Below are 15,552 nucleotides of genomic sequence, written 5' to 3' on the forward strand. Positions count from 1 at the left end.
ATTTCAGTTGGGAGCCAGCAGATCAGAACATGGCAGGTACAGGGCTAAAAATAGAACCTTGTCCTGGTGTATAACTTTGTGAATCCCATCCATAGACAGGAATAACATGATTTCATTGGGCGCTGGATACATAAAACATGAATAATACAGATGTAAGCTGAGCAAAGATGTCCCACATTTTGTTTACTTGAAAAAAAATGACCCAAAAAATGTGATCTACAAACACCACATAGGAAGCACAATGTTTTTTCCATATATGGTCATGTACCTTCCAAGCCAGGGTCATGTCACCTTGTTTCCATAGCTACCAGAACTCTGATGTCATCACCACTTAGCTCCGCCCCCTCAGCTTGCAGTCATTCCCTTTGTGTACGCTACCAGGAGTGGAAGCGATTTCTCTTTCTCTGTGCAGCTTTGTCATTTGTAATCATGAAGCGGCTATTTACGAGAAAGAGAGCAAATAATGTGAAGGACCTCCTGAAAACCAACAAGGAGGAGCCTTTTACATTACAAACAGTGGGACCCTTAACAGAGGACCACAGAACAGCATCACAGCCCCAAGATTCTGCCCCTAAAAGGGGGAGATTTAGGGCAGCTGGGAAAAGATTTTGGCAGTGTCTGGCTAGATGTTGCCCCTTTTCTCAGACAAAATTAGAAGAAGAAGACGCAGAAAGTAAGTACTAGTCTGTTGAGATATAATGCAGGGCACTGTAAGGGTATACAACATTTATCACCAATTACATATATATTGGGGTCACTATACATACACATAATGGGGTCACCGGGTAGAGAGTAGGGGAGAGTTAAGACCCCGTCAGGTACCTGGAGGTCCTGCCAGTAATAGCACTTGTCATTAGCAGCAGCATTTGTCAGCCTGCCCTCAGTTGAATTCAGGTGACAGTTGGGCTGCAGGGGTCAGGGGTCAGGTGTGCAGGAGGCATACATGGTCTATGGATAAATACAAAGTCAGTGTGAGCCCCTCCCCAGTGACAGGCTGTGTATACAGGACCCTTCAATAGCAATGAGACCTTACACTGCCCCCCCCCCCCATGACATTCCCATTCACTAGGACCATTCCTATAGACAGTTGTGTCCTAGGATCTGTATGACCAGGCAGACTGGGGGCTGCAGGAGCAGACCATTCATTCCGCTTTGTCATATTTTTCTACACACACATTTCTAAATCGTTAGGAAAGTTGGGGTGTCATCCACAACTACGGACTCACAACCAAATACAACATAGTGTTACATTTATATTTAGTCAATGAAGATAAGCAGATTGATGGAATTGCATTGAGAGGGAGGAACAGCTTAGGGCTCATTTACACCACATGCATTGAACGTAGTATGAATGCATATACAAGAAAAACAATGCATTTCAATAAGCCTCGTTTACCCCATTGCACTGCATGTGCGTTTATGAAAAGTACAACATGCTGTATTGTAGGGGGGGTGTGTAGAAAAAACGTAGCTCAATGGATGTGATGTAAACAAGCCCTAGAGCACAAGAGTTACTTAGCAGAACGCGCAGCCTGAGTATGGAATGGGCCAGTATGGATTCCCCATTGTAGCTGATCATTGCTCTTTGGCAGTAAGATCTCAATATGGTCAGATATCACATTAGGATTGCTATCTTTTGGTGGTCTGAAAGTGTAAGTACGGTTACTCAGCATTTCATAGCTGTCAGGCTCAGCTCACACGAGCTTTGTCAGCAGGTGTCAGACGGACCTTTGGGAAGCGTTTTTAAAGCTTCTCAAACGCTTATGAAAATTCTGCACATGGCAGCACATAGTGCTGTTCACACTGAAGCGTTAGCGTTGCGGCAAAACTGACGCTTCATGTGGAGTCAGGAGGAGTTGAAGCCTCCCATTCAAGTCTATGGTGGAGGTTGCGGTGCGGTTGCGAGGCAGTTGCGGAACGTTAACACCATTTAACTTCATTATAAGCGTTTGTGGTGCGGTTTTTACGCTTGGCAAATGTCTAACAGATTCAAAAAAGCGCATGGGGCGTTTGGGGAACGTTAAAAACGCTTCCCATACGCCTGTCTAACGCCTGTCCAAGGCTATAGGGGCGTTTGGCAAGAGTTAGAAAGAAAGTCAAGTGTGAACGAGCCCTTAGGGATGTTACGGGTTTTAGAAAGCCATGCACTGACAATAGATCCCCAGGGCTGAGAACCATATTGTCTAGGAATGGATAGAACTGCCATAAAGGACAACGTGTCACATAAGATTAGTGTCACAACAAAGATTCCCTTCCATATGTAAAAGAAAAAAAAGACATTTAAATGGCCGCAGTTACCTCATCTGTGATGTTTTTTTTTTTGTTATTTATCTACTTGTACATGTTCTGTTTACCTCTCATACTATGTTTGCTAAATTTATGCAAAATAATAAAGACATATATGCCTTTAAATGGCCGCAGTTTCACATAAATGATGTGGAAGTAGAAATAATACTTTTTTTCTCTGTCTCCAGGCAAAAATGAGATCCCATCCAACAAAGACACTGCGCAAATTCAGCAAGCTACATCGATGGAGGACAAGAAACCTCCCAATACTTCACATACCAGTGAGAGTAAGGAGGCTTCACTGGTCAAATCTACATCACCTACCGACCAGTCCTACAAACTCAGCCTGGAAAGTTTCACCTTCCATAGAGTACTAGGACAGGGGAGCTTTGGAAAAGTAGTGTTGGCCTCTCATCCTGACATTAAGCAGAAGCTAGCAGTGAAAATGGTTAAAAAAAGACCATTACTTCGACAGGATCCCAGCTGCGTCATTACAGAGAGCTACATAATGGAAATGTGCAACAGATACTCATTTTTCGCACATCTCTACTGCTCCTTTCAAACAGAGACTCATCTCGTCTTTGCTATGGAGTTCCTGGGCGGAGGAGATCTTGAAAAATTCATAAGAGATTCAGCTCCACTTGATGAAGTAACCTTAAGATGTGTTACTGCCGAAATTCTCTGTGGACTGCAGCACCTTCATTCTCTTCAGATTGTCCACAGAGATCTAAAACCAGAGAACATTCTTCTGGATAACGCCGGGCACGTCAAGATTGCCGATTTCGGCCTGTCGGCAATGTTCGTCACGGAGAAAAACAGAGTCAAAAGTTGCGTGGGGACGCTATGTTACATGGCCCCTGAAGTCTATTATCAAAGGCCATACTATTACCCGGCTGACTATTTCTCATTTGGGATAATAGTATATGAGATGGCCTTAGGCGAGCATCCTTTTTATACTGGACAGGAGACTGAAGAGCAGTTGGTTACTTCCATGTACGCCACGGAACCCTATTTCCTACGGCACTTGAACTTTTATCTGCAAGATCTCTTACTCAGACTTTTACGTCATGACCAAGAGCAACGTGCGCACCTGGTGTGCAATCTCAGATCACACCCTTTCTTCAAGGGTATTGACTGGGAAGAGATAGAAGAAGGACCATCACTCGTACAAAGTACATTGGAACCTATTCTCAAGGAACCACTGCAGGAAATCATTGAAGTGGATACTTTTCTGTCCAAAGACCTGGAGATGCCAATTGACTCATTGCATCAGGAGTATTTTAAGGCCTTTGAATACATTAGTGAGAGAATGAAGGCGACACAAGCCTGATCCTCACCACCACCACAACCAGAGGGCCATCCTTCAATGGGTGGTCAACTAAAAAGTTCACAACAGTGAACAAAAAATGTAAATTAGATATGATGATAGATAGATAGACAGACAGACAGATAGATAGGATAGATAGATAAGATAGATAGATAGATAGATAGATAGATAGATAGATAGATAGATAGATAGTGCGCTATCCTGCCACGGTGGAAATCACAGTGGTGACCCAGGATTCTCGACTATAGAGGTTGAGGGGCTCCAGGCAGTTGTAATTCAGAGGAAACTGGTTTATCAGTTTCCTCTTTGGCTTGTAAAGCCTGTTTTGGGACCTGTAGCCTGGAGATTTCAAAGAGATTTGGGAGGGATGAAATCTCCAATCCTGGGCCCATGTTTTGAGAGCAGCCAGCACGCTGATTGCACAGGTGTGTGCAGGCTTTTTTGTGGAGTCCAGGCCATGATTCTGGGCTCCACCCCAGCAGACAGGAGGGCTCCACCCTGGCACACAGGAGGGCTCTGCCTTGGAGTCAGGTGGGCTTCACCTAGTAGAGGTGGAAGCCAGACAAGCTGTGTGCTATTGGCGAGCTGTGTGCGGGAAAGCCATTTCGGATAGAGTCTGCAGGAGACAGACGGAAATCGATGTACAAGCCAGATGGCTGAATATTGTTTCATTTGTTTGATGGTGGATGCCCCTGCGTGGGAAAGATTTATGGAATAGATAATATTGATAGATAGATGGGCGGCACAGTGGCTTAGTGGTTAGCACTTCTGCCTTGCAGTAATTGGGTCATGGGTTCGATTTCCAACCATGGCGCCTACTGCATGGATTTAGCATTTTCTCCCTGTGTTCGCGTGGGTTTCCTCCGGGTACTCCGGTTTCCTCCCACACTCCAAAGACATGCTGGTAGGTTCATTGGCTCCTGTCTTAATTGTCCTAGTTTCATCCCTGGCCATGTGGGATCTCAGGCATGGTAGGGGTTGGATTAAGACATGGCAACCTACCCTGTAAAATAATTGCTAAGAAAATTCATGGAAAAGGTCGCTTACGAGTGACGGTCCATGCAATTGCCAAGGGTCGGATACGACTGAATGCATAGATAGATAGATAGATAGATAGATAGATAGATAGATAGATAGATAGATAGATAGATAGAGATTAAGGTAGGAACTGGCCAGAGAGGGATTACTTTGACGTAGTTGGCCGGCTTAAACATGCATTGAAATGTATGTGAACGAAAAATCCCTGTTTCTATGGAAAGTTTGCTAGAAGGAGGTATATAGCAATGTAATAAGTATAAATCAGCACACACACATATATAAAATCCTCAGAAATCCCTTAAAGTCATATCAATATCCTTCCCCTGAAGTACTAATAAAACATATATTCATTTACTTAAACCCAAAAACCCACAATTATAGTGAAAAAATCAAGACCCAAAGAGTTTACCCAAAAATAAAAAATATCAAATATATATAAAAGAACAAAAATAAAATAAAGTCCCAATATGCAAAGTGTCCAAATAATGTGTCCAAACAAAGATCAATTTCTTGATAGGAAGACGCTTCCTACTCCACTGAAGAAGATGCAAATCAATCACAGGTGCTCTTCAAATACCTCAAAAAACAAAATCTCAACATAGTATATTACCTTTTAAATCCCAGAACTAAAGTGCCACACGTGTATCATGCAAAAAAAAAACACTCCAGTGTCACAGCACTCATGTGAAGAAAAAAAAAAAAAAATTTTAAATATCACTGCAAACTATATATAAAGTGCATAATTACCCTAAAACAAACAAATTCCAGCTTGTAATCAACCACATATGTACAGAGTGTCCTTAGATTGGTATCCTCTTGTCCCTCAGGACCTCACAAACAGACCAGGAATCATTATGTGAATTATAATCATATATAAAATTTATTGTAGCCACTTACATATAAAAACGATAAGATCAGCAAGACATCATCAAACTCCTCATGCCCAGTATACGATCCCCTTTCCGTGTGTAGAGGGTCTCCCGATCACCAGGTAATTCCCCCTTGCTACTCCTATCCAGCACTATCACTTTGTAGCTCTGGGGGACACCTGAAGTGCACCGTTTCCGTGTTGGAGGTCTGGAGAGTAACGGTGCACTTCAGGTGTCCCCCAGAGCTACAAAGTGATAGTGCTGGATAGGAGTAGCAAGGGGGAATTACCTGGTGATCGGGAGACCCTCTACACACGGAAAGGGGATCGTATACTGGGCATGAGGAGTTTGATGATGTCTTGCTGATCTTATCGTTTTTATATGTAAGTGGCTACAATAAATTTTATATATGATTATAATTCACATAATGATTCCTGGTCTGTTTGTGAGGTCCTGAGGGACAAGAGGATACCAATCTAAGGACACTCTGTACATATGTGGTTGATTACAAGCTGGAATCTGTTTGTTTTAGGGTAATTATGCACTTTATCTATAGTTTGCAGTGATATTTAAATTTTTTTTTTTTTTTTTTCTTCACATGAGTGAAAAAATCCCTGTTTATATGGGAAGTTTGCTAGAAGGGGGTATATAGCAATGTGTAGATGGTTTAACAGAATTTTTAGTGGTCACACCCATCACAGGTTGCCTGCAAAAATCTATGGGGGGGTGTAGACAAGACCAGTCACCCTGCACAAGGGCCCCAGCCCTGGTTCACACAAGAACACTGCTGTGGGTGGCAATAGATTCCTAACGACACTCCAAACACACATCACAAATACAGTGTGTTTGCCTGCACCAAAATGCATGGTACCGCAGAGCCATGTTTTTTATTATTATAATACAGGATTTATATAGCGCCAACAGCTTACGCAGCGCTTTACAACATAAGGGCAGACTGTACAATTCCAATACAAATGAATACAGAAGGACTGAGAGGGCCCGGCTCGTTGGAGCTTACAACCATGTGATCCAGTTTCAGTGCGTTTTTAAATTGCATCGCACTGAACTGCACAGGGACACACAGCGCGTTACTGTGCAATGCCGGTGTCAACCTGCACTAAGTCTGTACACAGTTTGGCTCCCCAGTCCCCTGACTCCAGGCTCAGTTCTTTGTGGATCAATTTCACCTGATGGGATGGACTGCCTGTTCTCATACACTCTTTCATGCCTGGACAGACTCTCTGCCACCTAGTGCATGCAACTCTGGTGTTTAAGTGAGGGTGGAGGGCACAGGTGCACCATCCAGTCCCACTGCTGGCAGACTGGAAAAGTCTATGGGAAACTGACAGCTGGTGGAAGGTGCACCCAATCCTACGAACATTTAGGGGACTATACACCCAGAGACGAATGCCCAGAAAGCCAGCAATCTGCATTGCGATCATTCGTCCCTGGGTGCATACTGCCCTAAATGTTAGTAGCTCTAGGTGCATTATCCTGTCCAGCTGCAGCCGCAAGGTTTCACAAGCTGCAACTGAAAGGCGTCTCTCTGTCACTTGGCGTGATGAAGGTCCCTTGCAGGTTCCAAAATGTTGCATTGCTCATGTAACACGCCTAAACAACACAAATAAAGGCAGTTCTACTGAAGCAGATAGCGCTGCGCTAGCCGTTATCTCTGTTCGCTGTGGCCACATCCACCCAATGCTGCAACACCCCACAATTGCGTTCCGCTATGTAGTGAGTGCAAAGAAGTAAATAAGCAGCTAGCACAAAGTGGCAAACCCTCTTCTTCCACTACATAAACATAGAAATAAAGGTGCAGCGCTAATAAACAGGAAACAAATATGTGAATACAGCGCACTGAGGAGCCTGGAAGCGGTCGGAGCTCACAGAGCTCCAACAGGGTCAGTCCAGCGCTGTGACCTACCCGCAGGTTGCTCTGTGAGCTCCGCCCACTTCCAGGCTCCTCAGTGCACTGTATTCGATAACGCCTTGGCTCCTCCCACAGTCCAGAGCTTTTGACAGAGAAGGAGAGTGCTGTAGCCCCACACCATTCTCAGCCCCCTCCCTCTGTCCATCCACCGGTGGCCCAGACATTACCCCAAACATTCATCAACTGCAAACTTTAATGGGCTGTAATGCACCTCAACAGCAGGATTTTGGCAGCAGGTGTCAGCCAATGATTCGTGGCTGACACCTGCTGATCTGCTGTGTCCAATCACAGCCCAGAGCCCTGTGTTAGCAAAAACACAGGCTTCTGTACAGAGGGAATGATCTGTCTGTTTCTTCTCCCTGCAAAGCAAGAAGAAGGAACAGATTTTAGTAAAAACATTTTTAGTTTTCAGTAAATTCATAAGCACACACTTAACCCTTTGATTACCCCAGAATGTTAGCCCCTTCCCAGTAAACGTCATTCGCACAGTGACAGTGTAAAGTACTATTATTGATCTTTCTAATAGTGTCACTGGTGATGTCAGTGTCAGTTGGTATCAGATTGCCTACAGCACTATCACAGTCCCACTTCAAGACGCTGATCACTGCAATGATTCAGAAAAAATGAGGAAGGGTTGTAGCAGCGCAAACACTGCAAAGTCCTGGGAAATGGTAGTATGGGGTGATGGTGGTATTAGTGGCTACTGTATGAAGAGCGTAAGATTCCGTGTGGCACTGAGGGCAAGGCTTCCAAATAAGCTGTAGCAACTTCTGTAGATGAGAAAAAGCAGAGAAGCGCCTCTAAGTGCAATAAGTCTTTTAATTCAAGTCTAAATGTAGAAACACTCACATGTGTGAAGTAATCATAAGCATAAAAACCAAAGCATATACCAAATTAACTAAAGACCCACTACCCGAATTCAAACAGGACGCACTACTACTAACGAACACAGCCTTACTTGATGGTGTCATCACCAAGCAGGAAGCCTCTTTTCTATCTAAAGACTTCTACAACACCCCGTATTTTTACTTTCTGCCCAAAGTACACAAAAATCCAAATAATCCACCAGGAAGACCAATCGTAGCGGCCACAGGGAGCATTACTAGCGGTTTCTCCCAATATATCGACCACTTCCTACAACCCCTTGCACAGGCTCAACACTCATATATCCGGGACAGCGGACACTTGCTAGAATTACTCCAAACATACTCCTGGGAACCCGACTATTGTTGGGTCTCGTTAGATGTCTGCTCCCTATACACCTCGATACCCCATGATGTAGGCATCACCGCCATCCAGCACTATCTATCCTTGGATCCATCACTCAACCCCAAACAATCTTCCTTTATAGTAGACGCCACCTCATTTTGCCTCAAACACAATTACTTCACATTCAACCACGATTTCTACTTACAAACTCAAGGTACAGCCATGGGAGCCAACTTTGCACCCTCATATGCAAACTTGACTATGAGTTTCTGGGAGGACAAACACATATGGCACAATAACCCCTTTGCAGCCCACATCATCTTTTACGGCCGTTACATAGATGACATTATCGTCATCTGGGATGGACCAATATCACACGTAGACCAGTTCGTAACCCATTGCAATTCAAATCCTTTTGTCCTTCACCTCCACTCACCACAAACATACTCTTGTATTCCTAGATCTCGAATTATACCATGACAATCTCCAAATATTAACAAAAAACCACTTCAAACCGGTATCTGGAAACTCATACCTCCACTTCAACAGCTGCCACCACCCCAAATGGATCCAAAATATACCTAAAGGACAATTCTGTCGTCTCAGACAAAACTGCACCACAGATTCCGATTACAATCTCCAGAGCGACATCCTAATAAAGAAATTCCTAGACAAAGGTTACCCACACAAGCTAGTAGATGAGGCCCACTCCTTCTACCGCAAGGGTAGACCCCAAACACACAATAGCACAGAGCCTCCCAACCAGGTCAGATTTATAACCAAATTCCACAACAACTTTCACAAAATGGAGTCTATCATCAATAGACATTGGCCAATACTACTACAGGATCCACATTTAATAGACATTTTAGATAAAAAACCAAAATACACCTACCGCAAAGCCATCAACCTTAAAAACAAGATTGCCCCCAGCAAATACAACCCACCCACCAACACACCCAACACAATCTGCCTCATACCCATTGTCGGCATGTATAGATGCAACAAAGCGCTATGCAAAACTTGCCGATTCGCTAAACACGGACAAAAAAACTTCACCACAAAAGGAAAAACCTATTCATTCAAAGAATTTTACAACTGCTCCACTGATCATGTGATCTACTGTATATCCTGCCCTTGCGGCCTCCTATATGTGGGACGCACCATCAGACCCCTCCGCGCAAGGTTTGGCGAGCACAGACGTCTTATTGAAGATGGTAAAGACAAACATAGCGTCCCCCGCCACTTCCTTGAATATCACCAAAAATCCACTGATGGCCTACAAGTATGGGTCTTAGAATCCATACACAACAATCTCTCTGAGTCTGATCGTTTCAAAAAACTCTGTTCACAAGAAACTTATTGGATATTTACATTAGATACATTGTCTCCAGGTGGACTCAACGAGGAATTAGACATTAACACTATACTATAAACACTACAATCTCCCATTCACAGTCACTCAACACTCACAATGATACTTCCCCCCTTTATTTTTATTTTTTTAATCAAATTTTTTTATCGAATTTTTTTTTTTTAATTCATTTTTAGTTTATTATTTATAACCTTTTGTTCATTATTTATATTTTATTCTGTTTTTTACTATTTTTTACAATGTAATTTACTCTTTATAATGTCATTTGCATGTATTATTACCAATATGTTTATCATCTTACCATGTTAACACCCATTGTCAATATACCCGCTAGCAACATGTATATATGTTAGAATTATTATGAAGCTCCTGTAGAGCCATAACCATATCCCACCTTGCAAACATGCTGTATTACCACTAAATATCTGCTCACTACTGATACATAATTGATGTGCCAGTGCTGCAAGGTAAACATTTTACCCCACTAATCTCCCAGAATATAATTTTTTTTTTTTATTCTTATTACCCCCATCAACTTTTTTCACATAGTTTCTTCGATTTTCAGCTGTTCAAAAATCTTTTATTAACGTCATTTTTCATTTCATTAATTTTTTTTTTTCTCTTTTTTTTAATTATTTTTTTCATAATTTTTTTATTTATTTATTTATTTTTTTCCATTTCATCATTTTTCTTTCGTCTTCTGTTTTCTTATTTATTACATCCTCTCTTTTTTCCATTTGGTTTCCTTTACCCCCCATTTAACATCCATGACTTTACACTATTCACCTGACAGCAATGGTAAATCACTGGTTAATTGGTCAATTGATCAATTAGACTCACGTTCCCTATATATTCACCCGTGTTCATCCACCTCCCCCTGCTTGAAAAAGGAGTGCACTTCCGCCTTCCACGGCCAGTGCATGCTCCGAAACGCATTGCAGTGCACCCTGGGATCTGACGTCATCACGGCCACACAGCCGCTACATTCCAGCGTGCGTTCCATCTGGCTCTGAGGGAGGACGTGCACGCCGGCCGGCCTCACCGCTGTTCCCCTCCAGCCACCACGCTGTTCCAGCCGAGAGCTGACCTCCCCACATCGCAGAGAGATGACGGCTCTTCACCCGGGTTACCACCCCACCGTTAACTATTGTTATCCACGGTTTTTATGCTTATCATTACTTCACACATGTGAGTGTTTCTACATTTAGACTTGAATTAAAAGACTTATTGCACTTAGAGGCGCTTCTCTCCTTTTTCTCTTTTGCTGATCACTGCAATTACTAGTATAAATAAAAATTTCCAGTTTATTTATACCATAGTTTGTAGGCGCCATAACGTTCACACAAACCAATCAATATACACTTACTGGGATTTTTTTTTTTTTTACCAAAGACGTAGCAGAATACATTTTGGCATAAATTCATGAAGAAATGTGGTTTTAATTTCTTTATTGGATATTTTTCTGTAACAAAGTAAAATATATTGGGTTTTTTTTCAAAATGCTCTATCTTTTTTCGGTTTATAACTTAAAAATGTAAAAACCTCAGTGGTGATCAAATGCCACTAAAAGAAAGCTGGAATATTAAGGTTTTGGAGTGACCAAGTCAAAGTCCAGACTTAAATCCCATTGAGATGCTGTGGCATGACCTTAAAAAGGCCTTTCATGCTGGAAAACCCTCCAAGGTGGCTGAATGAAAACAATTCTGCAAAGAAGAGTGGGCCAAAATCCCTCCACAGTGGTGTGAAAGGCTCATTGCCAATCATTGCAAATGCTTAACTGCAGTTGTTGCCACCAAGGGAGGCACAACCATTTATTAGGTTTAGGGGGCATTTACTTTTTCACATAGGGCCAGGCAGGTTTGGACAGATTGTTTTTCCCTTAATAAAATGAAAGCGTCACATCACTTAAAAACTGCACTTTGTACTTAGTCTGGTTTTCTTCATGTAATATTAAAATGTGTTTGACAGTCTGAATCATCTAAGTGAGACAAATATGCAAAAAAAAAAAAAACAGGAAGGGGGCAAATACTTATTTGACAGCACTGTTTGTGTGTGTATGAATTTTTACAGCATGTCTGAGCTTTCAGAAAGCAGAGAGCAGAGAGCTGAAGTTACAGTCTTCAGAGCTCATTGAGAGCTGATTGGAGGGAAGGGACACCCCCCCTCCCCCTTACACATCACACAGGAACAGAAATTAGGTTGTTCATCAAAGGCTGTGTGCTGGAGCTCCATCATGTGTCACCTTTTTTCTCTTGGGGTCATGAAAATCTGACAGGTGTGACTCAAACAGATAGCACAGGAACGAGGTAGCAGAGAAAAAGAACACTTAGGGCCAGTTTACAGCACAATAATGCACTCCGGATGCATTAAAGATACATTTTTGCTGACAGTTCACACCACACGCAGTTTTCATGAAGTTTGCTGTTTCAGTACAGTTCTGTATAAAAAAATGCAGCATGTTCTACTTTTTTTTCTGCACTGGAAACCGACTGGAACTGACTGCACTGGTGTGAACTAGGGCCATTGGAGTACATGGAAAACACCGTGCATGCATTTTTTTGATGCAGCAAAAAAGGCTCAGGACTGCATCTAATGTGAACTAGACCGTAGCGCTCTGGATTGAGACACGCACACACTAAATCTGTTTGATGGTCAAAATCATTAAAGTGTGACAAACATGCAAAAAAAAAATAGGAAGGGGGCAAATATTTTCTTTTACAGCACTGTATAGATTTATTTCATATACAAATATTTCTAACACATCAAGAAAGTTGGGGCAGCATCCGCAACTACTGAGATGACACCAGACACAGGACAGTGGATTTTCAATTAGGATAAGCAGAATGATGGAATTGATAGAAGTAAATAAGGAGTATAGTATAATCAGAAGCAACCACTGGTGCATATATGATACAAAATGAAGCTAAAATAACCCAAAAGTCCATAAAAGTCTGTAATGGTCCATATACTTTAGTGGCAGCTCCTCAGTGACACTGACATAATAACAACAGGGAACATAAGGAAACAGCAAGGGTCTGCAAATGGAATTGCATTGAGAGGGAGGACAGTAAAGCCGGCCATAGATAGGATCGAAAACCAAGCGAAAATTCTTGTTGAACGTAGAATCGTTTGGTTTTCGCATTATTAGTGTGCCTGCTGCGAGATGCGATTTTCATGCAGCAATTGAAAGTGCCAGACCCAACATGCCGCAATTTATTTTAGAAAAATCAAACAAATGATGGCACACTTGTATGGGCTATTCTCATTTTTCAATCGACAGAATGTTCGGTTTTCGACTCATCTATGGCCGGCTTAAAGATTTCTTCACACCATACATGTGCGGTGGTATGCAGAAAAACCCAGTCAGTCAATGGATATGGTGTAAACAAGCCTTACAGCCCGAGTGCTACTAAGCAGGAAGCGCAGCCTGAGGATGGAATGGGCCGGTATGGCTTCCCCTTTGTAGCTGATCAGTGGTCTTTGGGGCTAAGATCTCAGTGTGGTCAGATATCACATTAAGATTGCTATGTCTTGGTGACCTAAGGGATGTCATGGGGACTTATAAAAGCCATGCACTGAGAATAGATATCCAGGGCTGAGGACTACCATATTGTCCAATTTTCAACATTCTTTTTCCTTTATATAGTAAAAAAAAAACAAAAAACAAAAACAGTGGATATTAAACATCACCAAAAGAAAGTTCAATTTCTAAAAAAAAAGGGTATATGAAATCCATTAGTATACAGCGTTACATGACCAGTTGTCATTCTATCTCAGCGTTGAAATCTGACCAATGTCCTCATAATGAAGGAATATTACAGCCTGGCACTCAACGGACTACACACTAAATGGCCAAAATGTCTTCTTCCCCTCCCCCCTCCCGCAGGCTAAGATCACATGACCATTAATTTCAGTTGGGAGCCAGCAGATCAGAACATGGCAGGTACAGGGCTAAAAATAGAACCTTGTCCTGGTGTATAACTTTGTGAATCCCATCCATAGACAGGAATAACATGATTTCATTGGGCGCTGGATACATAAAACATGAATAATACAGATGTAAGCTGAGCAAAGATGTCCCACATTTTGTTTACTTGAAAAAAAATGACCCAAAAAATGTGATCTACAAACACCACATAGGAAGCACAATGTTTTTTCCATATATGGTCATGTACCTTCCAAGCCAGGGTCATGTCACCTTGTTTCCATAGCTACCAGAACTCTGATGTCATCACCACTTAGCTCCGCCCCCTCAGCTTGCAGTCATTCCCTTTGTGTACGCTACCAGGAGTGGAAGCGATTTCTCTTTCTCTGTGCAGCTTTGTCATTTGTAATCATGAAGCGGCTATTTACGAGAAAGAGAGCAAATAATGTGAAGGACCTCCTGAAAACCAACAAGGAGGAGCCTTTTACATTACAAACAGTGGGACCCTTAACAGAGGACCACAGAACAGCATCACAGCCCCAAGATTCTGCCCCTAAAAGGGGGAGATTTAGGGCAGCTGGGAAAAGATTTTGGCAGTGTCTGGCTAGATGTTGCCCCTTTTCTCAGACAAAATTAGAAGAAGAAGACGCAGAAAGTAAGTACTAGTCTGTTGAGATATAATGCAGGGCACTGTAAGGGTATACAACATTTATCACCAATTACATATATATTGGGGTCACTATACATACACATAATGGGGTCACCGGGTAGAGAGTAGGGGAGAGTTAAGACCCCGTCAGGTACCTGGAGGTCCTGCCAGTAATAGCACTTGTCATTAGCAGCAGCATTTGTCAGCCTGCCCTCAGTTGAATTCAGGTGACAGTTGGGCTGCAGGGGTCAGGGGTCAGGTGTGCAGGAGGCATACATGGTCTATGGATAAATACAAAGTCAGTGTGAGCCCCTCCCCAGTGACAGGCTGTGTATACAGGACCCTTCAATAGCAATGAGACCTTACACTGCCCCCCCCCCCCCATGACATTCCCATTCACTAGGACCATTCCTATAGACAGTTGTGTCCTAGGATCTGTATGACCAGGCAGACTGGGGGCTGCAGGAGCAGACCATTCATTCCGCTTTGTCATATTTTTCTACACACACATTTCTAAATCGTTAGGAAAGTTGGGGTGTCATCCACAACTACGGACTCACAACCAAATACAACATAGTGTTACATTTATATTTAGTCAATGAAGATAAGCAGATTGATGGAATTGCATTGAGAGGGAGGAACAGCTTAGGGCTCATTTACACCACATGCATTGAACGTAGTATGAATGCATATACAAGAAAAACAATGCATTTCAATAAGCCTCGTTTACCCCATTGCACTGCATGTGCGTTTATGAAAAGTACAACATGCTGTATTGTAGGGGGGGTGTGTAGAAAAAACGTAGCTCAATGGATGTGATGTAAACAAGCCCTAGAGCACAAGAGTTACTTAGCAGAAAGCGCAGCCTGAGTATGGAATGGGCCAGTATGGATTCCCCATTGTAGCTGATCATTGCTCTTTGGCAGTAAGATCTCAATATGGTC

General features: G+C 42.5%; 1 protein-coding gene and 1 long non-coding RNA gene across 3 annotated transcripts in view; one reads left to right on the forward strand and one right to left on the reverse strand.

Moving 5' to 3' along the window:
* LOC149463088 (uncharacterized) overlaps positions 1-15,552 on the reverse strand; it is a 547,928-nt gene that overhangs the window by 231,891 nt on the left and 300,485 nt on the right. The window lies entirely within an intron of this gene.
* Positions 2,873-3,616, forward strand: LOC149463101 (protein kinase C delta type-like). The gene has a single exon (XM_089675901.1). It carries the CDS (start codon positions 2,873-2,875, stop codon positions 3,614-3,616), a length of 744 nt encoding a protein of 247 aa, XP_089532027.1.

The sequence above is a fragment of the Staurois parvus genome, unplaced genomic scaffold (genome assembly GCF_062004578.1).
Source record: "Staurois parvus isolate SC_StPar_1 unplaced genomic scaffold, SC_StPar_1.0 ptg000159l, whole genome shotgun sequence".
In the NCBI taxonomy this organism is placed as follows: Eukaryota; Metazoa; Chordata; class Amphibia; order Anura; family Ranidae; genus Staurois; species Staurois parvus.

Bases quoted from the DNA above. Each gene is read 5' to 3' on its own strand.
- LOC149463101 (XM_089675901.1), top strand. From the start codon at position 2,873: ATGGAGTTCCTGGGCGGAGGAGATCTTGAAAAATTCATAAGAGATTCA.